Raw genomic sequence first — 22,628 nt, forward strand, 5'->3', positions numbered from 1 at the left:
TTTTTTTTTTTTTTTTTTTTTTTTTTTCATGTTCAGGAATCAGTCCCGAGGGAGTGAAGAAGAAAAGGAACAAAAATGAAACAAAAGAACAAGCTCAACTAGGAGCATTACAACCAAAACAGATATATAAACTTGACTAACATGATACGTGGGAACTAACTCGACAGCATTTGATATTATCTAGAAAAACCCAAAGCATTAATATCTTCATTAGGAAACCACTAAAGGTAAAACTCGCAATCTTAAAGACAAATAATCTAGTTTACAGCTTACCAAGTCGGCCATTAGTTGATACGGATGAAAATTAACAGTCCTTAAAAGAAAACTAAATAGATTTTTCACTCGAATTAAATGCTAAAGCTGATTGATTATGAAAATTTTAATTATATCATAGACCCTCCACTCACTTGTGAACTTGAAAATTTGTAAAAGATCCAACAAATAATTAATTGGGAAGGAAATGTCATTACAAAAGTTCGAACATAGGACCTCTTGCTTTGATACCATGTTCAATTCTCAATCAATCCTAAAGTTTAAATGGATGGATTATGTTCAATTTAATTATATCATAATTAGATATACGTTAAATCATCAATCAACTCAAAAGCTTAAACTAATACTAATGAATTACAGTAAATTTATATCACTAATTTAACACTCTCCATCACTTATGGCTTAAAAATATGTAGAAGACCTAACAAGTGGAATTCAATATTAATTAGGAAGGAAATAGTATTCCAAGAGTTCAAATACAGGACCTAAAAACTTAAGCTAATTAATTACAATAAATACTTTTATCAACTTTAATATTTTTACCAATTTGAATTCAAATGATTTCTCATCTCCAAATAAAAAAAGAAAGTAGATATACATGGCCTTTTGTTTCCAAAAATACCCATGAAAGAACTCTCCCATCTCCATCATTGATTAATTAGAAGAACTTAAAAAAGTAAAATAAAATAAAAAATAAAGTAGAAAGTATACTTACAAGAACATTTTGACCAACCCAAGAATATGATGCACGCCGATTCAGAGCCCAAACGACTGCAAAAGTTATGGAACAAAGCAGCACAACAAGTGAAAGCACAGAGATCTTCCCTACTAAAGGCAAATTCAGAGTCTTCTGCCCACAACTTTTGCCTTTTCTGCTTAATAAATTATAGAGACTAAATTATAGAATGAAATTCATAAAAAATTTAGCAGGAAGAAATATGCAAGCAAGCATACCTTAATATCAGTCCTAATATACAGGAATGCATACCCTGAAAGATACACATTTACAAACTATCAAACACATTTAAGCGACCAGATTGCTGTAAAATATCAATGTGCAATATAAAGCCACACAAAATGACCACCGGTTGAAAAGAAAATATTTGCATGGAATAGACAGAAACCAATCTGATAAAAACGACTAAGCTATCCCACAGTAAAGCCTTGTCAAGAATAAAATTCAAGTGGATATGCATAAATCGTGCATGCACAAAAGCAACAGCTGCAAGTATTAGAGAAGTCCAATTTATAAAACAATGGTACGTTTTTTTCCATTTATAAGATCGTCAATTATCCTGATTTCATGACCGAAATTACCTTCTTAACAGATGGTGGTTTCAGTCTGACCTAGAACTTTTTGTACTACATTCGAAAGTTTAAAAAGAAAAATTATTTATGAAACAATTTATTAACAAATAAAATTGCCTTCTGAACAAACAAACACCTATTTATCAAATAATAAGACAGGCAGGAATTGGAGAAATGCACAAGCACAGATCACAACTTTAGAAGTAAATGTAACAAAAATAACAGCGTAGCTCTCAAATGTAGATTCTTTCATGCTCCATTCTTCTCAGACAATAAATAAATATATGAAATTATAATCCTTGCTGGAGAGAGGTTACACCCAAGGCTGAGGATCAATCAGGAAAAGAAACTATATTTCCAAAATTATGCTCATTTTCCTTGGAACAAAAAAATTATTATCCTAGTTTAGCACAGTTGTCAAAATATACATGCAATGTTATTGTCATTACCTCAACACCACCAATGCAAAACATAACAATCAACAGCCAAACGAACCAAGAAGACATAAAGAAATATAGCAGCACCAAGAAACTAGATGCTGTAATGACAAATACTACTGCACTCTTTGCATTAATATCGAGTGTTTCATCATCAAAGTCATCTTTGGCTGCTTCACGACTGGAAGATTCCTGGTGGAAAAAAAAGAGCTGTTCGTAAGATTGGAACAAAGCATAATTTCCAGATAAAAGGAAATCATTCCAGAAGAAGAAGATCTAACCAAGTGAAAGGTAGAAATATAAAATGAATACGACGGAAAAACCATTCATATCCTTCAAGTCCACACTTAAGCTACAAATTTCATAGTGACGTGCAATCTACAAATACAGACGGTAGATTTTTCAATCTAGAGTAACCTGGAAACAGATATTCATTCCCCATGGCAAAGCAACCTACGGCTTCTAGGCATGATTTGCAGAAAAACATGAAGAAAATAAAACAAAAACTGAGTACTCATTCAGATGCATGATCTTGACATCAATCAGAGCCCAAATTATGGATAAAAAAGTAATCGAATTATCAAAAATTTATTTACATCTAGATGCAGTATTTTGTTCTCCCACAACGAAATATTATGAGTGCACCTTTGCTGATAATTCATTATAGCGCTCCTCAGTCTGCTCGGCAGTGATCTCAGGCCAAAGTGCAGCACATGCAACTGTTCCAACAGCCATCATCCACAAAAACACAACAGAGAGGTCCACAATTGGACGCTTTGGCGCATATAATAGAAGTTCCACTGTAAAGACAATCAGAACTTGACACGTTATTGGAAAACAACATTTACCAACAAAATAATTATTTGAGGATCACGAAATGCAGTTATGATTCATAACTTTGCTTTCCACAGAGTGTTTACTTATGTTGGATTCTCTAGTAGTTCTTCAGTGTTTTCAAGGTGTCGGAAGGCAAAAAAGAGAAGAAAAAAGGAGAAGTAATTATTCACCTCTCGTGGTCTTTAATTCTCATGGTGGTTGATAGCTTCCATAAATAAACCTATGTATTCCCCTCTTAGAAAATTAAACCCAATGTATTCACCCTTCAAAAACCATATCCTTCTCTTATAGTGCCCAAATTTTTCCTTAGGTAGTTTGCCTCCTTGGCCAACCAAGGCAAGATTTATGAGTTCTTTGCTCCGTGAGAAATTACTAAAATGTCAGGGTACTTAATTCAAGTGAGGAACAATATATCACCCCCAACTCGATAAGCAAACAATGGTTGATAGTTATGGTTTGAAAACCAATTTAATATCCTAAACAACCACTACCAATCCTAAACGATGGGCTCAATGGATAGCTTAGACAGAGTTCGATTAAACAGCATCTCTAATCATACTTCATACTTCCATTCAGATGACTCCTTTTTAAGGTGTTGTATGGCCATACCCCTGCTTCTACTCTTCTAGGCATAATTATGGCACCTGTAACAGGGCACCTCGCCCAAATTCCTCAGAAAATTGGTTCTAAAATCAGTGGCCATTTCAAATATCCCATGGGTTTAGAGCCAGCTGCCCTCTTATTTTGCAGGATTCAAGTCAATCATTTTGGCATATTTATCTATATATATACACAATAGAACCATCTTTTAGCTTAAGGTTTAATCTTAAATATGACATACCAAGTAAGCAAGAACACATACAGATCATGTTTTTCAATGAACTTTGAATCTGCATAAATAGAAAGGCTCACCTCTCTTTCCGTCAGTTATTAATTTGGTAAGAGCATCTCCACTGGACTTGGGAAGCATCACAACAGGAATTGAAATATTGATAGCGGTGTCTTTTTCAGAGCAGACCATCTTGTAAAGATCTAAATCAACAGAGAAACAGTTTCCAAATTCATTATCTAAAAATAAGTTGATAAACCCATCAGAACATGTAGCCTGTTAACTTCTTTACATATATAAATTACATTTTTAGATTCCTCAACCAAGCATTATAAACATAGATGGAGAGTTAAAAGCACTCATGCTAAACTACAGCTCTTAAGGAAAAAATAAACATCTTTTTTGCATTTTTTTTTTTAAGGAAAAAAGCAGACTTTCGTTGAGAAAAAATAAAAGAACATATGGGAATATAGTTCTTTATTCATTAAGATGACAGACATATGCTTCTACTAGCATTAGAAAAATATATCATGGGCAGAAAACAACATGTAATGACAGCAGGGAAAATAAAATAAAATTTGCGCGGTCGCCGGAAAACGCGTGAGAATTCGGGCGAGGCACCGGAATTCTCGCACCCATCTCAGTCTCACTCCCTCCCGACACTCCCACTTCGCCAAGACAACACCAAAAACGCCTCTCATCCTCTTCCATACACTCCAGACACCCTGCAAGGGAGAAACACAGAGGAAACGAGCGAGAGAGAAATCTGAAGCAAATCCGGCGAGCCCAACCAGAGAAACTTGATGTCCACACCGTTCCAAACAACCCCCAAACCTCCTACCACACACTCCAAAGCCTACCTACGAGGAAAAATAAGAGAAAAGAGTGAGGGAAAGAGAACGGGAAAGAGAGAGAAAACTAAGTCGCCGGTGAGATCTGAAGGTTTGGGAAGTTGGGAAAAATGGAACGAATCTACATTCTTAGGCACTTAATCAGACCGGTGACGTCGTGAGGTTGGAAGCTACACCGAAAATAGAGCCATGGCGGTTGAGAAACCATCGAAAACATCATCGAATTCGAGAAGAGATGATAAGTCCTCAGCCCAACGATCCAAGCTTTTGTTGAAGCAAGAACCCTTGAATCAAAGAAATTAACACCTCCTTATACGAAATTCGGATCAACCAAGAGATAAGGCTAAAATTAGATTGCCTCTTTACTATCAAAGATTTAGAAGTAAGATTTGGAACCTTGTTCTAAATTTAGTCACTCCACGATCGAACTCGATCAAGGCTTGATTGAATGGCTTGTATACAATCTACCCAAGAATTGCATGAAAATGCAATCTACCCCAAGAATGGCATAAAACTTAGAAATGGCAAAAATGATGCTCGGATTTCTAAGGGGAAAGTCTCAACTAGAGTGAACGATTTCATTAATCATAAATCTGATTTTTACATTATAATTTGTGAGTATTTATAGTCTCCCCACAAAAGAAGTTAGTGGCCGGGATTTAATCCCGATCCTCTTAAATCTCCACAAAAAACGAAGTCAATTTGACGATTACAAACTTTATGAAATTAAAAATATATAAAGTTTTTTAACAACTCAAAAAATGATGCTTGCAACTTCATCCGCTACTTCAATCGTGCAAATATTCACTTCTGAAGCTCCAAACGGTCCTTCCTCAATCGAATCAACTTATAACACATGAAATGATGATTGAACCGAGCCTATCCAATTTTGTAGATGAAGAATGAATGCTTGTTGAATCTTCTTGGCCTTGGATCGTGTAATAGGTCTAGTGGAGGAAAAATCGTGAAATCTCAGGTGAAGAAGACGAAGCCCGTGGATCCAGGTCAAATCCGAATCGGATACCCAACCGACAACCCAATATCCAAACCTCTCTGTTCACGACCCAATTACCTTCGGGCTAAGCCCGTGACAGAAACACGGCCTAAAGACGCACTCGAAGCCCAACCACACTCCTCAACCCATCCGCGTGTCTGCAACCCGATAGCGATCGAACGCCTGCAATCCACACCAAATTTCTCGAGGCCCAATTACAGCCCAACCCACACCAAATTTCTCGAGCCTCGAGTCACGTTGCGAGAAAATGTTTAGAAAACGTGAGCGATGAAATACATTTGAAAACGATTTGAAGAATTGAAGAAAGCAACGTTATACTATAAACAAATATAGAAATACCACGGCTTAAATAGCATTTAACTCAGGGTAGGAAGTAGTGACTACTAGTCATATCCCCCTATAGTACATTTTGGGACATTTTAGACCTAACGGGTGTAGACATGGTTTTGGTGAACGGTCATACACCCCCGTATTAACCCAACGTAAAATGATAAAGACCTATCTAGGATGAAAGCATGTAAAAAGGGTTTGGAACAGGCATGCAACCATGGACAACACGTCCTGGACAAGCAAGACCAGGACATCTGCCATGCGACCATAGGCAGCACGTCTTGGACAAGCATGACCGTAATAACCTACGACCCGCGACCCCCACCTTGACCCGAAGCCGCATGCACACTCGTCGGCCTTCTATTGCGCCACGTGTCACCACCTGCAAAGAGCAGCCCTTCAACTCAATTGTCTTAGACGGTTCGGCTCGGCTCCGAGGCTCAAATTCGGTTCCTTTAGCTTGATAAGGGAAAAATAGCCATTTTTCACCGTTCTGACCCTCCCGAACCTGATTTTGACCCTAGATAAGGTAATTGAGGTCATTATAATGCCTTATTTCACAAATTAAGTTGAATTTATATTAGAATTGTGAAATACTAATGAAAGGCGATGAACGACTTAATAGAAAACGACAACCGGTGATAGTTTGGAGCACTTTCGAGGAACGGGAGCTAACACACTCGAATTAGGGAGAACGCTAGCTAAGGTCAACCATGTAAGTGGCTCTACCGTTGTTGGTTATAATTGTGTGTTGTATGATGACATGTGCCCATGGCTTCGCACGTGTCACAGGCCGTATATGCAAACTGTTATGAAATGATATGTGAACGTTATGCAATGCGATTGTTACGTTGTATTTGATGAACTAATATGCTTTATGATATGTTATGTTATGATATGACATGTTAACGACATGCTCGGGATTATTATGTGACTGTTATGATATATGATACAACATATGCACAATATGGATTATTATGTTTGAAAGCATGAAAACGTTATGATATGATCGATATGTCACATGAATGATATGCTATGATTGACATGCAAAACTACAAACTAGCATGAAATACAACCCCGACATACACATGAGAAGTATGAGAAATGTTATGAGAAATGGTATGAAAACGATATGATATGAACGAGACACTAACGGGATTGTACTAATGATAATTAAAATGGAAAAATGTTGGGACCTCATGCATTATTGTGTGCTCATGCATCAGGGGATACCCATATTCCTTCACGATAGAACGGACGCGTACACTACTAGGCAGGGTAACGTTCATTATGTTTGTCATAATCCTGTCGTGACAGTCACCACTCCTAACAGGTGTCCGACATCAACAGCTACCAGAGAATGCTCGCCAAACCAGAAAGGAGCCCAGAAGGTGTGCAAACCGACTGGTGAGTCCATACTCGCACATGTGGACTGTGTGTAGGAAAATTAAGTACACATCCAAGTTGCTCGTTAAGAAAGCCGCCGTAGAAAAATGGACTATTATGATAGGTCCCATGCATGAAACTCTATGTATTTGCATTTAACCCCGATAGTGGAGGACGCTTATTGAGTATTTGAAATACTCAAGCCATGTGCTACTCTACTTTTCAGGTAAAGGCAAGGCTCCTCTATTCGGCTGACGGTGGCATCGCAACTACAAGACCGTGGCACATGCTTAGGATAGTTTTGTATTTAAATATTAGTAGACTATAGGTTAGTATAGGTTAATTGCATTTCCATTTAGTGGCATATAGGTTAGTATAGGACATTTTATTTTGTATTGTTTTTCTTTTTATTTCAATTTGTATTAGTTCGTTTAAGGCCTTAAATGAAGCATGCAAGACTAAGGTTAAGTTTACTATAAAGTTTAAATTGAATTATTTCTGCATTAAATGTTCATGATATGTATACAGTAGCAACCTTAAGTTATGTAAAAAATTTAGGGTCGTTACACAACATGAAAAAAATGCAAAGTCTAAATAAAAGTAATATGAGAAGACGTTCATACATTCAAGATTAAGAAATTTCCATGACTTGAACATACTGCATAGTCGTGAAAGTTTCTCTTCAAAATTTTACACTGTAGTTTAAAAAGCTCTGTCCAACCAAGCAAGTTATGTCAGACTAAGCAAGTTATGTCAGAGTTAAGGATATAACAAATACATCAAAATGTTAGAGAGAGAGAGAGAGAGAGAGAATGAGAGAGTATTTATCTTTTATTTTTTACTTCTAAATTTAAAGTATACTCAATGTTGAAGAAAAAACAGAAAGTTCGAACTTAATAGTGGGGAAAAAACAAAAAGAAAGCTAAGAAAAGAGAAAACCAAAAAGTATACAGGTTGTAAGTCTATGGCTTGTGCTTTGAGAAAATACTGTCGATGTGTAATATCCAAAAGACGAGAAATCAGAGTATTAGATTATATTCAAGCAACATGGTACTGCTATTCTATTAGTTTAGGTATCATCTTCCTCATAAAGACCGTGATGGCTAAAGATTGCTGCGGCAGAAGTCACCCCTAGTTAAGTGAAATCTGTGGCAAATCCTCCAACTATTTATGAATAGCTTACGGTACCAGTCATAAACTCATGGTAAAAATTATCTCTAATGGTCACAGTCGCCCTTATGTCTATAAACAATCAAAGGAAAAGATTAATTAACAGGCGCTGCAAAGCAGGCAGACACTACAAGCCCACACTACAGAATCCATAAAGCAAAAAGTAATTTGGTGAAGTCATGGCTTATTAGTTCCATGAAAGGTAAAAGAAGAATGGATTTTTCCACTGTCTTGGCACTGTTCTTTTTTTAAATTAGACAGATATGTTTCATTGAGGCTAGAATTGATAGTGGCATCCCTAAAAAGTTCATTGAACACATCTTGAGGGTTCCATGACTTTTTAAGGAATTCATCCGTGAAGCCATCTGGTCCAAGGGATCTTGGAGCCCAAATCCTTTAATGCCTTATAAATCTCATCATCAGAAGAAGGAACTTCCGAGGTATCTATGTGTAGGTCCTATATAGGACTCCAATCATTAATGTTAGGCAAAAATCTCTGTTCTTTCTACCTTCATGAAGAGCTTGGTAAGGAAATCCACAAACTTGGTGCCAATAGCAGCAGCATTAATTAAACTCACCCCTCTTTTCGTAGTATCCTTCAATCTAAGTCAGTCTAAATTATTTAAGCTTTGGGATGAAACTATGACCGAGTCAATCTATCAAAAGGGTTAGATTCCACCAAGTTCATAAAAGTTGTACAAAGGAGTGGTGAGATGGTCGACATTGTTGAATTTTAAAGCAGCATGATTGGGTAGTGATTAGAGGCAATACGAGTAAATATTGATCAAACCATAGCATTTTCAAACTTGTGGATGCAACTGTAAGTAGTTAAAAATTGATCGATGAGAATCCTGGCTTGAGTATTTGACCAGGTATATTTCCCATTCACAAGAGAAAGATCAATCAACTAAACAGATTCAATAAATCTGCTAGACCTTAATGCCTCAAGCAAGTGGCTTGTGGTTGGATTTTGCATAGGACCTCCTGGTTATGTTGAAATGACCCCAATAACCTAATTTGGTTCAATAGAGCCAATAGATCAATGAGCTATGATCTCTCAATTGAGAATTTGGTCCGAAATACCTGTAATCCATAGTCGAAACCGCCAACCAATGAAAGGTTAAGGATAAGGATAAATTACCTCCTACATCTTCCAAAATGTTAAAGATTAACTTGTTCCACATGATGAGAATACAACCCAACGATCTGATGGTGTCCAAGGAAAACCAAACAATATGGGGGGAGCTCCAAATGAATGAACTTAATAAACTGGCAGTCAATGGAGGAAAACTTCTTTTCCTAAGAAATTTTGTTCTTAGAGGAAGTCCTTTTATAAGAACTCTCTTCATCCATGGTCCAAGCCCTCTTATGATCCCAATTTCTCTGTTAGGACCCGTCTATGGTTTGCGATGGAAAATAAACTTCTGTAGGACAGTATTAAGGATTAGGCAAGAGGGAAGAATGGTCAGTGGTTGACTTTTTAATGGCCAAGTGAAGAGAGGATAGTTCAGCGTCTTGGGGTTTGAAAACGGTGGATAAAGATGGCAGGGAGGGGGAAGAAGGGGATAATTAGTTGGTGAGCCTTCAACCAAATTGGAGAAGGGGATGGTAGAAGATCGTCAACCTTTGGATCTGGTTTGTGAGAGAACATTGATTATTTTGCACTAGTAGGATAGGTGAGCACGATTGTTATGGATGAAAATTGGCTTAAGAGATGGATCTGGCAAAAAAGTTGTTGGGTCAAGTAGGGGAAAATAGGTGATGGGTTAGGTAAGAATGGTAGTGCGATCTCGGTAATGGGTTTTTTACGCGGGTCTGATAAGAGAGGGGGAGGTTGTGTTGGCTTGAGCAGATAATGATGTTGTGAGCTGAGACGAGTTGAGTACACATTGGTGCTGAATGATTGAGGAGAAGAACAAGATAGGGTAGGAGGCAATTCAGATGAAGGGGGAAGGAGGATTGTAAAAGAGAGGGGGCAATAGTTCAATAAGAACCAGGTGGGTGCAATTCTTTATTAGCCACTGCAACAAGTACCAAAGAATGATCAGTTTTGGGAGCTCGATGGAACGGCTGAATAGTTTGCACATGGGTAACTTTCCTTGATGTTCCTTTGTTAAGAGAGGACTCACAAGCAGCATGCGTGTCAACAGCTTCCTTTGTCGATGGTGGTGGTCTTCCATGGATTCCATCCAAGTAACCAATGGAGTAATCAGCGTCAAAAAAATGGTTGAACATAGACCAAGGTTGGAGATGCTAATGATGATGCGAGGGATGGGAGAAACCCCTTCTTATTTTCTTTAACCATTGACCTTCATCATATCCATTCGAGAGAGTCTTGTTGGGTGTCTAAATGTGGCCATCACATCACCCCTCGACTTTCTTGAAGGTATCAGATGATCATTTATCCATCAGTAGGTTTCTAACTCTAATCCATTCCTCATAAGAGGGTTGTCTAAATGTGGCCATAACACAGCTCACCTCGCCAAATGGATATGGAGATATCATCATGAAGAAAAGGCCTTATGGCGAAATCTTATAAAGGCTAAATATACTCCTACATCAAACAAAGATCACCTCCCTCCATCCTCTACAAAAGGGCCTTGGAAGTACATAAAGAAACATCAAAATCTCATCACCCACCGAACTCGCCATAAGGTGGGGAATGGGGGAAGCACATCATTTTGGACCAACCCATGGATTGAAAACACCACGCTAGCTTTGAAGTATCCACTTTTGTACAGGCTTTCTCACAACAAAAAAAGCCACAAGTAAAGAAACGTGGAATGTTGTCAACAAATTTTGGGACTTGAAGCTTGGTAGGAATCTAAAGGATAATGAAGCAACAGAGTGGGCCAAATTAAGCCTTGACCTTGCCCCTGTGGTATTGTCAAACAAAGAAGACTCACTAACTTGCAAAGAAGACTCACTAACTTGGCTCCCAGCGTACAGAATCCTTGATGATGGACATGAGGGAAAAAGTAGAAGCAATAAATCTCACGCTAGCAAAGACAATATGGAAAGGACATCAACCTAAAAAGGTGAAGTTTTTCCTTTGGGAAATAGCGCATAAAGCCATCAGCACAAGTGAAAATCTTCAAAAAAGAATGTCTTATGTCACTCTCTCTCCAAGCACAAGTGAAAATCTTCAAAAAAGAATGTCTTATGTCACTCTCTCTCCAAGCACAAGTGAAAATCTTCAAAAAAGAATGTCTTATGTCACTCTCTCTCCAAATTGGTGTCCACTATGCAAGAAAGAAAATGAATCATAAAGTCACTTGTTTATGCAATGCACATACACTCAAAATTTCTGGACAACGATTCTTAATATATTCGGATGGCATCTCACATTTCCTAGGGAGGTAAAGGATTTTTTGGATATGGCCTTAATGTACCACCCTTTCAAGAACGCAAAAGCCCTATCATGGAAAAACCTCATCATGGCTTTCTTTTGGAATCTGTGGAAAGAAAGAAATCAGAGAATATTTGCAGAAACGACACAGACCTACACAAAACTTTTCAACAATGTTGTTTACCAAGCTATATCTTGGTGTAAATTGTCTAATATTTTTACTTCCTATAGTTATACCTCCCTCGTTGCAAATTGGGAAGGTCTTTTGCAAACATCATGGATTATACATCCCTCTTGTACAAATTGTCTCTTATCAAATAAAAGAAAAAAAGAAAAAAAACATAAGAGGGCATTTGGGGAACTTTGAGATAGGTGTCTATAGTCCATTTTTCAAAATGCACTTCGAAAAAATCCACCTTATACAACCCCTTTATATTGCATAATATTTTCTCCTGTTCTTTGTCTTCAACGGCAAGGAGATCCCTATCAGGTTGAATGGGCTTATAGACCCAAAATCAAATACCTTGAAGTGCTCTCAAAATATCATACTAGTCACAGTGAAAGTGTTCGCAAAAGATAATAACAGAAGAATTTGGGTACTATCCGTATGTATTGTATTTAAAGAAGAGAGATGAAATGCTACCATCTTTATCTATTGTCACCCACCAGTTATACGAACTTATTTAAACCTCCATTTACTCCCAATTTCGGTATTTCGGCAAAATGGCCCTTTCTATTCAAGATTTTTTCCACCCAAAGCATGTATTTAGTAAGGCAGCATTCCTTGAAAAAATTTTGGTTTAGGGGGGCAGCAATAAGGTCAGAAAAACATAATGAAAGCCATGGTTGAAATTCAAACTTAAACGACAGGGTGTGTCCAAATTGTTTTTCCTACGAAAATAAATTTATTTGAAAACACATGCACAAACTTTATTGCATTTTCTAAGTAGCTTGCCCCTATTCATTGGAAGTTTTTCTAACATCTTCTAGATCCAAGACCCTATCTACCCTTAAGTTAAATCTAGAGGACTAAAATATCTATTATGCACCCAACATAAAATTGCATAGTTGTAGTAAGATGTCAACCTTCTTTGTCATTTATTATCAACAGGGCTGCAGCGCCCCCTGCCTGTGCAACTACTGCCTTATTTGTGAAGTCGCATTCACCACGTATAGACAAGGCAATTGCTCCAGATAGCTGCAGAGAGAATGTGGTAAATTATAAGCATTAATAACTAGGGAAGACACGAGAGCGATGTCACATCAATTAAGGACAGTAAAGTAAAACACACAAAAATGTATTTATGTCTAGAAGGTTTATCTCAAAAAACTGAAAGGGCAAAGAAGTCCGATTAAATCAATTAGCTAATTAACTTCAAATAACGTATGAACTCATGAAAACATATGCAACCACAATAACAGGTTTAATTTTAAATTTAAAAATAAAAATAAAGAATATGCTCCATGACCAGAACACCTGAGTAGTTCTAGACTAGATAAGTCCATGAACCAGTTTAAATTGCAATTGAAATCTTGAAACAATGAAAAATGAATGTACAAAGTTTCTAAATGGGTTAAAAAGTATCCAGATGACTTCCAACGGACAGTTGAAATTTATACAAAAGCACTAATTGACATCATCATGACTATATAAAACGTATAATAATATGTCACTTTTTTATAAACTAAACTGAGATATATTCATCATATAGACAAAAAGTATAATAATGTGTCAAATGTAGTTACATAAAGCTAAACGTCAATTTAACAATCATGGCAGCAGGAATAATTAATCATTACCTTTGAAGAAGACCTAGAACATCCATTTATAGGATTCATATCAACAACTGGCAATTTGGGAGAATTTTCAGCCTGAGAAGGCACCAAAGCCCCAAATCTTGCACTTAGACCAACAAAGATTTTATCTTCAGCATCATTAACCCAGCTCTTAACTTTGACCTGAAAAATGCGCAACAAAAAGACAAAATTAGTTTCTTTATGCTCAGAGGGAAATCAATATGACTATGATGCTTGGCCTTCAGAAGTTCAAATGCTTCACCTCACAAAAACATTATAAAAATGTGGCAGTAAATATCTCGTCATTTGGCATAGTTTTTTTAAAAAGTAAAATACTTCCATCAAGAGGAACAAATAAAACCTAGTCATACAAAAATATAAGCCAAACAAGGAGCTCCAGCTGTAAAGGAATGAAAAACAAAATAATGCCACAACAAAATTAAACATGAATGTTGAAAGAGATGCCAACATATATCCAGCTCCAATCTTCCTCTCAGAACCCACCATACCCATAAATGAACTAATCTTTTCAAAGCATATGTTCAAGAAACTTTCCCATTACACTAAAAAGGGGGGGAATAATAACTTCTTCCATCATAGCAACCCAAAGACTTGAAATCTCCACTAATACTTCTTTGCAAATGAATGTACACGTCAACCTCGCTAAAGGGGCGTGGATCTTCTCCACAGTCCAACACAATGTCACAACCAACAAGCTTTAGGCCATGCAATTTGACCCAATGCAACCCAGGCCGCACTTCCGATCTCTCATAGCTCCTTTTTGGGGACCAAAACTCTAACATCCATTTGACCTTCTTAGAGAGACATAGGAGCACACCCCTTACATACAACATACCCCTTTAGATAACTCCAATTGGCATGGTTATATTCATGCATCTACCTAACTCTCCCATAATCCATGATGTTCTCCAGCCAGCCACATCTCCAGCCACTCAACCATTTTTCAAACATCCAATTAGAGGACAATTTGCACCACCCAGCAGAGCATCTCAACAAATACCTTGACCTACAAATATCCATCTAATTTCCTGAAAGAAAAGTACTTCGTATGGCATACATCATACACACATACCCCCTCACACATTCTCGCATAAGTACTCTAGACTTTGTTCATGATGTTTGCACACTTTGTGGTCTACTTTTATATATAATTATATCTTAAACTTGTTAGTCTTTTGTGGTCTACTTTTATATATAATTATATCTTAAACTTGTTAGTCTTTTGTGGTCTACTTTTATATATAATTATATCTTAAACTTGTTAGTCTTTGTGCTATCTAGACCAGAATTATGTACGTTATCAAATATTTGGCAGGGAGTTAGTATTTGAAGGAGAATTAAAGAGAATTTTTATAAGAGACAATTTCATTGATGAGTGAAATTTACAAGAGAGATGTATAATTCATGGTATTTACAAATTACCTTCCCAATTTGCAATGAGGGAGGTATTAACTATAGGAAGTAAAAATATTAGATAGTTTACACCAAGATATAGCTTAGTAAACAACATTGTCGAAAAGTTTTGTGTAGGTTTGTGTCGTTTCTGCAAATATTTTCTGATTTCTTTCTTTCCACAGATTCCAAAAGAAAGCCATGACGAGGTATTTCAATAATAGGGCTTTTCCATTCTTGAAAGGGTGGTACGTTAAGGCCATATCCAAAAAATCCTTTACCTCTCTAGGAAATGTGAGATGTCATCCGAATATATTAAGAATCGTTGTCCAGAAATTCTAAGCATATGTGCATTGCATAAACAAGTGACTTTGTAATTCATTTTCTTTCTTGCATAGTGGACACCAATTTGGGGAGAGAGTGATGTAAGGCATTCTTTTTTGAAGATTTTCACTTGTGCTGATGGCTTTATGCGCTATTTCCCAAAGGAAGAACTTAACCTTTTTAGGTTGATGTCCTTTCCATATTGTCTTTGCTAGCGTGGGATCTATTGCTTCTACTTTTTTCCCCATGAGCATCATCAAGGATTTTGTAGAAAAGACCCCATCAGCGCTGGGGAGCCAAGTTAGTGAGTCTTCTTTGTTTATCAATACCACAAGGGCAAGGTCAAGGCTTAATTCAGCCCACTCCGTTGCTTCATTATCCTTTAGATTCCTACCAAGCTTTAGGTCCCAAAATTTGTTGACAACATTCCACGTTTCTTTAATCGTGGCTTTTTTGCTATGAAAGAGCATGTACAAAAGTGGATACTTCAAGGGTAGCGTGGTGTTTTCAATCCAAGGGTCAGTCCAAAATGATGTGCTTCCCCCATTCCCAACCCGATGGCGAGTTCGGTTGGTGATGAGATCTTGACGTTTCTTTATGTACTTCCAAGGCCCTTTTATAAAGGATGGAGGGGGGTGATCTTTATTTGATGTAGGAGTATATTTAGCCTTTATAAGATATCTCCATATCCATTTGGCAAGGAGAGCTGTGTTCTTCCTTATCGAGAGAAGACCGAAGCCTCCCTTTTCTATTGGGAGGTTTATAATATTCCAACAAACAAGGTGTGCGCCATCTTTCCACAAGTAATTTCTGAGAAGTCTTTCTATCCACGGCCACTTTTTGTGGCAGTTCAAATAGAGACATGTAGTAGGTAGGGAGGTTGGATAATGTGGCTTGTATTAGGGTAAGTCTTCTACCTTTTAAAGTATAAAGCGATGACCATGTTGACAACCTTCTATCTATTTTCTCAATAATAATCTTCCAGAAGGAAAAGGATTTGTGATTTTTTTATAGAGGTAGTCCTAGTTACATATTCGGTGATTCTCCCTTTTTACAACCATATATGCTAGCAAACTCTTCAATGATCTTTGTGCTAATATTGATGCCCATGATCTCTGTTTTTTGGAGATTGATATTTTAACCAGAGAATCCTTCGAAGGTTTTACCGTCTCAATCATGTTTAAAGAAATTAGACAGTGTCTCAAGGAATCTAGATGTCTTGGCCACCAATTAGAGGAGCAAGTCATCTGCAAAGGCACGAGACACAAATCACGTATACAACCAAGGAAGCAACGCTGAGATGCAACTTAGACCCTCCTTAGCCATGCAAGAGACACATAAAGCTCCAAAACCGAATGGGTGGTGTTGAGATGTTCCTTGATCTCAATGCTTGAAGTCTCGCTTATCCTAACCTGAGTGTGGAGAGTCTCAATGCTAGCCTAGTGCATCGAGACACAATAAATAGAGAAGTTTGCATCAAATAAAGCACAATATTGAGACGTTTATTTAAGCATAATTGTTCATAAAGTGAGGCTTCTCCAGATACAAATGATGGAGAATTCATTGAAGGAGAAAGAAAAATGGGAAATTAACAAATCTGAAGGGCAAGAAGATTTCTGAGTGCCAAGAAAAGAGATTTTCAAGATTTAGGATCATGAAAATTGAACTAGGAATGGATACTCAATGCGAACACACTAGTTTTTGTCAAGCTTCCCTCAACTTCTTTGACTTTGTTAGTTTTGTCATGAAATTATTATTGGACTTCGACTGTTTGGATTTTATGAATAGCTAAACCTGGAACCACTAGAAGGAAGTGCCCTCGCTTTCTAGTTCTTAAGGATTGATATAGTCGTTGGATGTTATGAGTTAATTTATTGACTAAGTTGATTATTTATTCTATAATCTATTTGCATATTTATCTGAGCCATACTTTAAATCTCTTGATAACAAATCCACAAATTTAGATTTGATTCTTATGCTTGAGAGAGGTGGTTTAGATTGCACCATAGGAGCATGATTGAAGAAATTTAAAGAACAGAGATTCAACATTTTTATTTGCTTTTCTTTTCTTTTTTTCTTTTGAACAGGAGAAAAAACTTTTTATCCATGTAGTGAAAAAAAGACTAGTGCCAAGTGAAAAAAACTCCGAGAGTCAAAATAAAAAACAGAAAATGAAAAGTAATGCAATAAAAGAAATAACAGAGATTTAGGATTTCTATGGAGGTTGTTAAAAGAAATCGACTAAAGGTCTTTGTTTGCTAAGGAAATTGAACAGAGATATTAGCTTCATGATTTTCAAAGAGGTATAATTGTGCTTGAGAGGCAATTAAAATATGTGCATTCTTGACTTAAAAGGATAAATGATAATTGTTGATTTGTATGTTTGGTTGGTGAAATCAATTTCCTAGGATCTTCCCATTGATTTTCTCTTTGCTTTTGTTTAATTAATTGCTTATGTTGATTCATTTGTCTTCCATCACTTTGGTCTCTAAATAAAATTCAGGTATGGCATATGTGGTGCTTGAATGAGCTAGAAACTCAATCTAGAGGTTCATCACTATAATAAAACTTGACTTGTACTTGCAATTTGCAACTCTTGCTAGACCTAATGCTAAGCACGGTACATGGTGCATTTTTCCCCAATAGTGGAAGCCTCCTTGCATACACCAGCCCTACATGGGATCCACTAAACTCTACACCATATTACACCTTGCACATTTACCTTTCATGTACCTTAGCACTCATATGTTGTTCACTCCTACCAACACAACCTCCTAACGTCAGAGTCATAGTGGCTTTGGCACCAACCTCACCAAGGTGTGTTGAACTCTTCACGACTGCCGTCCTACACTGTCTTTTTGTAGGAAAGACAAGTCATACAACACCAAACTCAACTCTTAAAATCCTAACTTCTAGAGTGAACACCTCCAAAGAATGCATCCAAGATCCTCATGCGCCTATAAAGATGAATTACTGAGGTCCAAGCTGTAAAGGAAGACATTTTAGATAAATCATGTTGTTTTTTCTTTATGAGAATGAAATTCACTATATTAGATCTCCCCACTGCCAATCTAGAGAAGAATTTGACCTTTTCTAGAATTATAATACTCTAGAGCATAAAAGAAAGGAGGAGGTAGACAAGAAGATGCAAAAATAAATGAATAAAAGGCTTTCATGAATACATGCCAGAAGACTCAAGACTACAACTTAGTCTTTTTTATTCAAAGATAAAGAGAGAAATTTTTCTTTTTTTAATAAAAAAGAAACTCAACTTCTTTACTTCCCTAGCAAGATAACGCTCCCAGAAGTGAGTCAACAAAGGAAGATCACTTGAATAAAAGGAGAAAGAAGCAGAGCACTTTTAGCTAAAGAAACATCGTAGAGACTACGGAAAAAAAACATTGTTGATCCAACTTTCAAAATGAACAACGAACCAATCATCAACCAAGAGTTAGACATGGAAAATAAATTGGGGTGTGAAGATTTTATGCATTCCTAAAATGCCACATAGGTCAAATTCAAATCTTGCTTGTTCAGGTTACGACGGTAAGTAGTCATAACAGTTTTGTCCCTCGGCTCATCAAGGTCCAACAAAAGCATCACAACCATTTGGACAAGAGATAAAACAGCGTAATCTTGTTAGGACTTGGGAGCTAAACTTTCAATTCCAAAATCACCCTTAGTGACCAAGACCCATTAAACTAACACCAAAGCTTTTTTTCCCCTTTTAGGGTCTATTACTTACCATAATTGAAATAAAATCGATCAAAATGAGAATATTATTTGATTGTTGTTGTTTACTTGATGTTGTTTAATAGAGACAGTCAAGAATCTTTCATATTTTTAACGAACTAAAATGAATTACTAAATACTATGACAATACAAGTATTAAGTAAAATAAATAATATTCAATAATAAATGAACATTTATTTTATAGTAATGTAATTTTGTTTTACCAATTCATTTAAAATTAAAAAATAATGATTAAAATAAAATTACATCAACTAAACAATATTTAAATGATAATTTATTATAAGACCCAAAACAAGAAAGGGAGAACCACGCAGTCCAAGCTGCTGAAATGGCAGAACACCAATTAAAAGCTTTCAAAGACTTTGAAGGAGTGCGCAAACAAACATCAAAAATAGTTTCCTTAAGAAATCATGGAAAGAATTTCTCATATCTCAAGGTCACGAACTTCCATAAGATAAGCGAATTTACAAGGCACTGACGAAGGAGGAGGAAGAGGAATCCCTTTTTCACTATCAACTGAAATAATGAAACTAAATCATCAACAAAAGAATCTTCAACAAAATAACAGTAGGTATTTTCAATAGATTGTAGGACTGATTCCACACTACTCAAACTAACTAAAAAGCAACATCCAAATCATCATCATAAAGAGAGAGAACGAAAAGTTGGAAGGTCTTTCAACGAATAAATGCTTCCTTTAATGAAACGAAATTTGGATCTTCTGAAGATAGTACTTGTTGACTGCAATTCTGAGTGACACCTTGCTTGACAAAAGGGGCCAAAAAACTAGAGACATTTTCCAATGTTATCTGAATTCAAAATGCCTTTAAGATTTACAAAAGACTCCTCTTTGTTAGTGAAAAATCCCTCAAGAATGTTTTTCTCTTCTACCTTGGAAACAATCCACTCACAATATCCTCCGTCAACAAGGCCTTTGGAGGCTAGAATCCTACCTCTCGACTTATCCTTGATGAGGATAAGATAAGTAATCATCTTAATATGATTGCATATCCATGATCTCCACTTAAAAACCCAAGCATTTTTACAACGCACGTTATTCATGAAATCCCAATCCACGTGGTCATGAGACTTGACATAATTGATCTTAAAGAAAACATTGTCTTGACTATGGCTCCTATAACCAAAAGTAGCCTAATTAGCAGCAATAAGAGCTTGAAAATTTGTCCCCGAAAATAAAGGCTCCTTAAGAATAAAAGAATTGTTTCAGAAAGGAAAGGACTTTCCTTAATCTATCGGCCAATTCCTTAGCAATGATTTTATGTACGCTCGTAATCAGACTAATGGACTTGAAATGCTTGGCTTTCCTCACCCCTTACTTCTTAGGAACAAGCAAACACAGATTTCATTCAAGGAGGTGTTAAGAACCCCTCCCATGAAATTCGCAAAATATCTTTTAGAAACAATCCTTAATGCAATCATAGTCATCCTAGTAGAAGGAAATAGTGAAACCATATGAACATGAAGCATTATTCCTTTCCAACAAAGCTTATTGATCCAAACTACTTTCACCAGAATCGCAATTGAAAAGTACAGGTGATATTAATATTAGACAACAAACAAATCGAAAGTAATTACTTTGCATCCATTTGTAGTCCTGAAAATCAGTCGCATGAGACAGCCTTAAAGAACGCTGTTCATACTTTAGCTAAATCCTTTCAGAAATCATGCGCAAGTCTAAAAACATGATCAACAACCCCAAAATTAGATCGACTCAAATTAAATATTAAATAACAGAATGGAAAAAGTACCAAATCAAAGGGATTGTTGCAATTTCCGGACTTAGGAGCGGAGTCGTCATCGAGTGAGACATCGCCCGCGAAGACAGACGAGATGCGGAAGAGAAAAAGGAGAAAAAGGAGTGAGAAGAGAGGGATAATTGGAGGTCTTGCCGGAGAAGAAGACAATGCCATGTGAGCCCCCGGATTCCCTCAGATTCAAATAGACGAAATGGATGGAAAAGTGAATGGGCGGAGAGGGGAGGGAAGAGGAGAGTGCAGCGGAGAGCTTTTTCTTCATCTGGGCCCTCACCCGGTGAAGATGAGATGACGTCATATATCAATTTTAAAGAACCCCTCTCTTTATTATTACTTGTAATAACTCTAAATTTTGTTTTTTATATTTTATACAATACCTGACTATTAAATATATATATATATATATAATAAATTTTTTTAATTATTGAGAAGTCAAAGATCCATGGCAAAAATTAAATTTTAAATCCTAGATGCCCGACACAAAATTAAAAAGTAAAATTTTTAAAATTTATGACTAAATAAAATAAAATTTATAGTTTGACCTTTTTTCTATTATCATGATTTTACTCTATTTATTTAGTTATTTTTAACTTTTAATAGACGTGGGACATACAAAAATAAATTATATGAGTACCCACTCAATCATTATTTATTGAATAGTCAAACTTTGACTATCTTTGTTTTTCTCTCATCAAATCAATAAATAAATATCTCTTTTATTTTATTTAGTTGAAAAAAATATTACTTGAAAAATATTATTTAGCTGAAAAATTAGCAAATATAAGAATATAATTTAGTTATAAAATTAAAATACAATTTTATTATATACGAAAAATCATAATTATGAAATATGTTGTTGCATATATTTTTTTTTCGTGAAATTTAATAAATTTGTATATTTATAGTGTGAGGATATCCAATTATTAGATTTTAGAAGTTACACTTTTTATTCCTAAGGTTGGGTTTTGGTAGCATTTTAGTATAAGATTTGAGTTTGTTAATATTTTGGTTCCTATTATTAGTTTATTATTAATTATTAACAGAACTGGGTGACACTCTATTTTATTTAAAACAACATTTTAAAATATAAGGTTACCGTGACAGTTACTAATTCTAACGGATGTCCGACATAAGAAAAGGGGCCAGAGTATGCTCGCTCAACAAGGAAAGGAGCCCAGTAGTGTGCGAACTGACTGGTGAGTTCACACTCGCATGTATGGGTTGTGTGTAGAGTATATGATACACATTTTTGTTGTTCATTAGGATAGTGTCATAAGAAAATAGATTGATATGATAGGTCTCATCATTGCATTCACATGTTCTTATTGCATAATCTCTTTAGATAAAGGTAAGGTGCTCCTATGAGACTGACAGAGCATAGCAAATATCAAGACCGTGGCACGTGCATAAAATAGATTTGCATTTCAAATTTAATAATAATAAAGGTTGAATTGTATTTGTATTAATAGTATATGTTAGTATAGATTGTATTTATTTGCATTGATAGGATAGATTAGCATAAATTGAATTGTAATTGCATTTAATAAATTATAGATTAGTGTTAGACATTTAATTCACGGTTGTTTTTCCTTCTTTCTTTGTATTTGTTTATTCCTTCTTTGTATTTGTTTATTTCGAGATAATAATGAGGCAAATGTTGAAATTAATTTTACATTAAAGATAAGATTAAAAATATAGTTATAATCTCAAATTAAATAGAAAAATTTAGAGTTTGTAGTTTAGTTTAATTTTTTTTAATGTAGTTTAGTTTACTAATTATT

The 22,628-nt window shown here is 35.9% G+C and overlaps 1 protein-coding gene across 2 annotated transcripts in view; it reads right to left on the reverse strand.

Annotated features, from left to right (window-relative positions):
- Nucleotides 1-21,124, reverse strand: part of LOC111436325 (signal peptide peptidase-like 3) — a 30,339-nt gene extending 9,215 nt beyond the window's left edge. The window contains exons 1-8 of one of the 2 annotated variants that reach the window (XM_023074069.1): nucleotides 20,842-21,003; nucleotides 13,586-13,744; nucleotides 12,872-12,983; nucleotides 3,768-3,887; nucleotides 2,664-2,818; nucleotides 2,031-2,210; nucleotides 1,228-1,262; nucleotides 989-1,145 (exon numbers count right to left, since the gene is read on the reverse strand). In XM_023074069.1, the coding sequence (XP_022929837.1) occupies nucleotides 989-1,145; nucleotides 1,228-1,262; nucleotides 2,031-2,210; nucleotides 2,664-2,818; nucleotides 3,768-3,887; nucleotides 12,872-12,983; nucleotides 13,586-13,744; nucleotides 20,842-21,003 (1,080 nt within the window). Of the gene's footprint in view, nucleotides 1-988; nucleotides 1,146-1,227; nucleotides 1,263-2,030; nucleotides 2,211-2,663; nucleotides 2,819-3,767; nucleotides 3,888-12,871; nucleotides 12,984-13,585; nucleotides 13,745-20,841 lie in introns of both variants that reach the window. The other variant, XM_023074070.1, reaches the window with a different exon arrangement.
- Between the last annotated feature and the right edge of the window lie 1,504 nt (nucleotides 21,125-22,628).

This window comes from Cucurbita moschata, unplaced genomic scaffold, assembly GCF_002738365.1.
Source record: "Cucurbita moschata cultivar Rifu unplaced genomic scaffold, Cmos_1.0 Cmo_Scf00053, whole genome shotgun sequence".
In the NCBI taxonomy this organism is placed as follows: Eukaryota; Viridiplantae; Streptophyta; class Magnoliopsida; order Cucurbitales; family Cucurbitaceae; genus Cucurbita; species Cucurbita moschata.